At 36.3% G+C, this 7,317-nt stretch overlaps 1 protein-coding gene across 1 annotated transcript; it reads right to left on the bottom strand.

Moving 5' to 3' along the window:
* Positions 1–2,629: 2,629 nt before the first annotated feature.
* On the bottom strand, positions 2,630–5,966 carry LOC149806699 (uncharacterized). The gene is made up of 2 exons (XM_089956741.1): positions 5,138–5,966; positions 2,630–3,749 (listed from the first exon to the last, which is right to left on the bottom strand). Exons 1-2 carry the CDS (start codon positions 5,769–5,771, stop codon positions 3,598–3,600), a joined length of 786 nt encoding a protein of 261 aa, XP_089812867.1. The 5' UTR covers positions 5,772–5,966; the 3' UTR covers positions 2,630–3,597.
* Between the last annotated feature and the right edge of the window lie 1,351 nt (positions 5,967–7,317).

Here is a 7,317-nt window from a genome sequence, read left to right as displayed (position 1 = left end):
GTCTAGAAATAATTTCTTTAATGGCATTTATATAGAACAATCGGCGCTTCAAAGGTAATCAGGCTTTTGTTAAGTCTCAGCAAAACTATTTATTCTGTTATATTTAAAAAAAAAATGGATTAGCCGCCGTTTGGTCGATCGTATCCTGTAAGCTCCTTTTTTGTTTTCTTTATAGGTGGGCACCTTTCCTTCCTCTATTTTTTTCAGTGATCTTTGCCAAGAATCGCCTATGTCCTGTGTTTGCTATATGTGTATTTGCTATAGTGTTTATTTGTTATAGATTTTGTTGTAAGGACAACATTTGTGTCAAATTTCACCCAGGTTGTGCAAATGTATATATTAGTTTTAAATGAAAGAAAAACAGTTTTATGATCTGGTTGCGAACAAGTTTTGTTCTTCTCTTTTCCCTTTAGAATTCTTCCTTTTTGATTTATTTTATGAGAAATGTTTGCTACTCCAAAAATAAATGAAATTCCTACTGTTTTATGTGTGCAATATATGAGACGTTTCTCATATATCCGCGGAGTTTTTCAGGGGTAATCGGTAAATCAGGCTGTCTTATTTAAGGAGTTGCACTACCTTTTACTTCGTCTTTCGTCATGCTTCTCGTTGTGTGTGGACGCCTTGAGCGTTATGTACAAACATCTCTACTAACATGGCCTGATAATTTAAATGTGGAATTTCATGGTTTGCCTGGAGCGACTCACCGTATTTTGCGGGATAGTTTTCGCTGGAAGGGTGTTCCTGATGCCTTCTTCTTTCGAATAGGGGAGAATGACCTCAGTACGCACTCTACCAACGATGTTGTTTCATCCATGCGCAGTAATTGTGACCGTCCGCTCCAATTAGGCGTGCTTTCGTGCTGGAAAATTCTCTAAGTCTTTGTATTGGGTTGCGTCCCATCCCCTCCTACAGTGTAGATACTCTGTACCTGAATCTCACAAGTTCTCTTCACATGGGTAGTGGGGGTGTATCTCCTACAGGCTGTTCCCCACTCATAGCGCTCTGATCAACATTTCTGGGGGTGGGGTTCTACTTTTTTGTTTTGTGTCTCTGCCTTCTTGCTGTATATCTACCGCTTCGGGTTCATCGTCCCCTTCTGCGTTTTCATTCAGATAGGTATTTCCTCGTTTTGCTACATAGGTAGCACAGGGGCTCGTATTGTTACTTAACATTTAATTGTAAGTCATACAATAAATGCTTGATACATTGTGCAACTTCTATGTTACTCGCACATTCAGGAATCCCCATATTGCGGCAACGCGTTGTTGCCTCGCTTGTTATTTAAGCTTTTGTTCTATTTTTCTGACTATTTCTAGATACGTGTCCGACAATACGTTTTGCTTCCATCTCCCTTGCTACACATGTGCTCGACGCGAGCTTGATGTTAAGAAAAAAAAAATCATATAAAGGAAAAAATCATACAGAGTGACAAAATACCTTAGATTACCCCGATGACCCGTTCTGACATAGGACCCTCTCTATCATAATATATAAGAGAGAAGGTACGGAACTTCCAAATACTTCGCTAAACTTCCGTGCTCATGTGAAAACAGGTGACAAGATCGATATGGACAATGTTTTCAACTCCATGGTGCATCCCTTCTTGAATTACAGAACAGCGGTAGAGGCAAAAGTAAGTTTTTTACTTACCATTAACTCGATTCAACTTTAGGAATCCTGTTCCATGCAAGAATTATACGTTGTCTTCTTCACGGCACAACACATCGTATACATGCATCTCTATTTTCAAAATAGGCGGCACTAACGTCAACGCCGAAATAGGATTGGCTCAAAAGGTTATACTTATTATCATAGGAGCACGGAAGTGTCCACAATGATAAACTTCGCGAAAATCGCACGTTTCGGAGCCCGTAACTTCAGTTTGGTACAACGCAGAAAAGTCAATGATGGCTTGATGGATAGAAAAATATCTCAGAAGTAAAACAAGCCATATAGTATGGTCGTGTGCCTTTAAAGATTGAAATAGCAGAAGGAAATCTAGGGTCATGGGTGGAGCGAAGTATTTGGAAGTTCCGTACCTTCTCTCTCATATATTATGATAGAGAGGGTCCTATGTCAGAACGGGTCATCGGGGTAATCTAAGGTATTTTTGTCACTCTGTATGAATTTTTCCTTTAGATGATTGTTTTTCTTTTCTTCTTAACATCAAGTTCGCGTCGAGCATCTGTGCCTTGCTATAGGCGGGAGGTGGGGGAGGGGGATACCTTTGCTGTTGCTATATGTCCCAGGATCTCCATATCCCTTTGTGCGAGTAATGATTTGTTTCTTTTCATGTATAGTATAAATCTTCCCCTCCTCCTACTCTGCAGGGAATCAATGCCCACTACGTCAATACCCTTTGCCTCTATGGCATTTATCAGCTGGCCATGGGCAGTTTGGCTTGTCTCCAAAATCTATTTTCTGGCACCCTGGAGGGTGATAAGCTAAGAGCCTCACCTCACCCCAATTCCTGCCTTCTACTTCTGTTTTGAAGTAATAATTGTTTTGCCCCAATGTTTCCTTTAACCTGGGTTGTGACTTTACTGGGTTGAGTAAAGCCCACTTATCCAAGTTGAAATAGACACTATTTCCCCAAGAAGAGAAAAACACATTGAAAACAACAGAATTATTCAGATGATCAATATTTCTGACAAAAAAGCAGAATTTCAAATTCTCTGAAATGTTTTCAATTCATGTTAGGACATTTTCAGCCCACAAAAGAAAAATTTCTAAAGTACCAAAAACAAATTTATGATTCAAGAAAAACTGTCCATTATTGATTTATACATGTATTCCTGGTTATGCCTCACACCAGTTTTTACACTTAGACAGCAATAACACACAAATCAAAGGAAACAGCAATAACATATATATGCAACGAACATTTCAAAATGTGTTCTGCTCACACTAGCCAGTCCATGGTGAGTAGAAATTAGTAAAATAAAGTTCTGATGGTGCAAAAGGTGAAACATGAAAAATGAAACAAAAGTAATAAAGTGTATGAAATCGTGTGTCGAGAGATGTATGTTACTCAAGTATCATCTCCATTTCTTATTTCTAACCATAGCAGATAAATACTGTGATACTTTCCTTCTCAAGAATGAATGCTTTCTGAGGTTGGTCGATAGTAGCTATAGTCCGCCCGGATTAATTGAGTGTATCACAGCATACACTACTCAGGCAAGATGTCAGCATAAGCAGATTATGATGTAACAATGCACTGTAAAGATGGATTTGTCAATACGAACAAAGAATTTGTTAATGTAACAGATAGATTCCAGTACATTGTGTATCCAAGTTTGTGGCTTCTTTTCGTGGTCCCTTTGAATCTCTCCACTCCAAATCCATGACTGTATGTACAAATTTAAACTGCCCCAAAAAATATTGTCGCCAAAAAAAACAATCACCTGATGGTATATTTTTTGGTCAATAAGGAAACAAAACTGCAATTTGGAACAATGGCAAAGCCCAGTCCAATCCCTGCTTATTTGCTTGATGACATTTTACTTCTTTTCATCTCATCTCTCACGGCATGTACTTCTCTAAGCATTAATCCACCAAAGTTTATATCTTCATGTATCATCAGTCTTGTTTTTAATACCTGTCTATGTACAATGATAAGTTCTTGCCATTAGCTATGTATCCCAAATAAACCTTATATGTACATATACAAAAGATGTATATTAAATTTAATTGCAAATATGAGAACAATTCTATGTTTCCACTAGTGTGTGACATGGCACTTCCTGCAAAACAAGAGTGTTAATTAAATTAAGAAAAAGACAAATTTTAACAAAATTACAAGTGGATCAAACTGATCAAGTTATATTAGCAGTTCCATACTTTACCAGATGGAACCCCATACAGTTTTAGCGAATGTCACTATTTAAATTAATCATGAATGTTAAACAAAGAAAAGAACAATATGATCAATGTGGGTATGACATGAATTCATATATATATCCATGTGCTTTTCCACACTGGATTGTATGGTGTGTCGAATATACCACAAAAGAGATGATACGTATTTGTACAATTAGCTATGTACATATAAGTGGTGATTTAGTGAATTTTTTTCTGTATTTTTGATTATTGGTTATTTATATTCTTTTGTGTATGACATTTGAACAATGGATAAATTATTTATTATTGTTGTACACAGCAGTCATTTGCAAAGATGCTTTAGAAACCAGAATATGAGGCATTTTAATGTGGCTAGTGGTCTACATAAAGAGAAAATAGTCAAAATTCTTAGATTTTGTATATTTTGCATTGAATCAGCTATCAGTATACCAAGACCAAGATATTGGTTAGAGATTTTAATGCAAAATTAAATAATTAACAGGGGCCCTGAGTAGGTGAGTGGTGTAAAGCACTCTCCATTATGGATCATTGCCATCTTATCTCTGTCTGCTTGGGTTCGAGTCCAGGATTCAGCTAATGTGGGTATGTGAGAAAGCTTGCCAGTTGCTTCTCGTGGGTTGGTGGTTCTTCCCGGGGTTTTCCTGGGTTCTTCCTCCACCATTAATACTGGCCGCATGCATAGCCTATCGTGTGCTGAAAAATGCCGTTAAACCCCACAACAGCAACAATAATAATAAAGGTTAGAAGACTGAATTACCAATACAATAGATTTTGAAACATTTACAGTAAAACATCTGAGCAGAAAAATTAATATTTCAGACTTTTCATTTTTGGGAAAATCATAATGTTGGTGACTAATACATGAAGTGATTATGATAATTACCAAAATATATGGAAAATGGTATTAATGCCATCATCCTAAGGTGCTGCTTATGAAAAATTCAGGCCTTCATACCATGTCTTAAGAAGTACTATCCAAGTTGTTCATGGCTGATTAGAAACTATTTTCTTTGCAAAGAGTATGTGCTGAAAAACAGTTCATGTTCAACTTGTCAAACCTTTATTCAAAATCCACTTTGTAACCCTTGCCATTAAATGGAGTACAGTATTCATAAATGTCAGTTGTATTTCATTTTCACTACATACAGACTAGCCATTTCTTCATAATTAGAGTGATATCCCCAAACCACCTGTATTTAATTGTGCATTACCAATAGCCCCCTACATATTTCTTCAAGAACCCCATAAAACTAAAAACTTTAAGAGATACCTTTTCTTCGTAAGTGTTCCTTTAAGTGCCCTGCCTGACTAAACATTTTACAACATGCTTTACATTTGTACGGTTTTTCTCCTCTGTGAAGTCTTAAATGTCTGTTCAGGCTCCCATTATCTCTTAACGCTTTACCACATAATTCACATTTGTAAGGTTTTTCTCCACTGTGAATTCTTAAGTGTCTCTTCAGGTGCCCAAGTTCACTAAACATTTTACCACATACTTCACATTCGTGAGGTTGTTCTCCACTGTGGATTCTTTGGTGTCTCTTCAAATGCCCTGTTTGACCAAACATTTTACAACAAATTTCACATTTGTATGGTTTTTCTCCACTGTGAGTTCTTAAATGTTTCTTCAGGCTGCCAGTATCACTTAACATTTTACCACAAACTTCACATTTATAAGGTTTTTCACCAGTGTGGATTCTGAAGTGTCTCTTAAGTTGTCCCTTCTCAGAAAACATATTACCACATACTTCACATTTGTAAGGCTTTTCTCCACTGTGGATTCTTAAATGTGTCTTCAGGTTCCCTGCTTGTCCAAACACTTTACCACAAATTTGACATTTGTATGGTTTTCCTCCACTGTGCATTTTTAAATGTTTCTCCATGCTCGCAGTCTCACTAAACATTTTACTACAGAATTCACACCGAAAGGCTTTTCCCCACCGATTCTCAAGTGTCTCCTCCGTTTTCCTGTCGCAGAAAACAATTTATCACAATCCAATTTTATGGATTTTCTCCACTGTGGATTGGTAAATAGGAAGGGTAATCTGGTCGTTTGACAACTTCTTTATTGAAGCTGACTACTGTACCTAAAATAAATATGAGAAGCAGTCAACCGGGCTTCTTGCAACAAGTTTCATTATTCAAAAAGCATGTAAATTTTGTTCTACTTACTGAAAAGTGATTTTATTATGACTATATACGCAGGGTGTAAATCCGACCATGTTGTGGTTTATTCCACAGCAGCCTGTCGTATAATCGTTAAGGTGATTCAACGTCAGACTCCTGTGCTTATTACGACATTTTATATGTGTAATTCCGACTAATATATATTAAACTTACATATACAAGTTTTATCTACAAAATATGAAGATTTTGTTTATCTTGACATATTTAAAAGCTTTAAATTCTTTTTAATTTTTTTCCAGATAGAGAGATAGCAGATAGAAAGCGATATTGTTATATAGATAATTGTGATGTTGTTATATAGATAATTGTGGATGTTGTTATATAGATAATTGTGGAGAGAAGTAACATTTTATTTTTATTTAGATTTATAACTTTAATTTCGTATTTATTGATTTTAATTATATTTATTCCTGTTTTTTTTTTCTTCTCTTCTTCAAAGTTCAATACAAACTAATTATAATTCTACATTTTCTTTAAGCTTGTGTTCTTGGTCGGAATTACCCTCTTATGATAAAGAACCTGGGGTAAATCCGACCATTTTACAGAACATTGCATACTATTGTTATTTGTCATAAAACTGGTGCAATTTTTACTTTTTAGCGAGACAAAGCATTATTTTAAATTATTATTATGTTATCGAAAGCTATAGGGGTAGGTACTTACAGGCAAAGCAATGGGTGCTGTTTATTTGCATTTATAAAAATTATTTAAGTATTATCAAGCAGTGTATAAATAGTCCTTTACATACATACATACATACATACGTACACACACACACACACACACACACACACACACACACACACACACACACACACACACATTACATACATACATACATACATACATACATACATGCATAAATGGGCCCAGAGCGGCCGAGTGGTCTAAAGCGTTCACCGTTTGTCTGCATGGGTTCGATTCTCGAGCTCGGCCAATGTGGGTATGTGAGAGAGCTTGCCGGTAACTTCTCGTGGGTCGGTGGTTCTTTCCGGGATTTTCCCTGGTGCTTCCTCCATTTGTACTGACCACATGTATAGCATATCTTGTGCTGAAAATTGGCGTTAAACTCTAAACATACATACATACATGCACAAAATGATTCAAACGAAAACCACAGGCCACCACCCAGTAAATTTGGATTGATGTGAAAATTATTATTATCGACTTCTTTCCAGAAAGATATTCATAGAAACTGCCTTAACGTAAGTGTAATACATTCAAGTACTTTGCGTCTTATTCATTAATTAGAGACAGATCAAT

This window comes from Sinohyriopsis cumingii, chromosome 1, assembly GCF_028554795.1.
Source record: "Sinohyriopsis cumingii isolate HCF-2022 chromosome 1, ASM2855479v2, whole genome shotgun sequence".
Classification (NCBI taxonomy): Eukaryota; Metazoa; Mollusca; class Bivalvia; order Unionida; family Unionidae; genus Sinohyriopsis; species Sinohyriopsis cumingii.
Note: the sequence above shows the minus strand (reverse complement) of the source record. Positions and strands in the feature narration are given on the sequence as shown.

Bases quoted from the DNA above. Each gene is read 5' to 3' on its own strand.
- LOC149806699 (XM_089956741.1), bottom strand. From the start codon at position 5,771: ATGTTTAGTGAGACTGCGAGCATGGAGAAACATTTAAAAATGCACAGT. The intron at 3,750-5,137 runs GTATCTCTTAAA...CTTGTTTTGCAG, and splicing joins GGAACACTTACGAAGAAAAG to GAAGTGCCATGTCACACACT.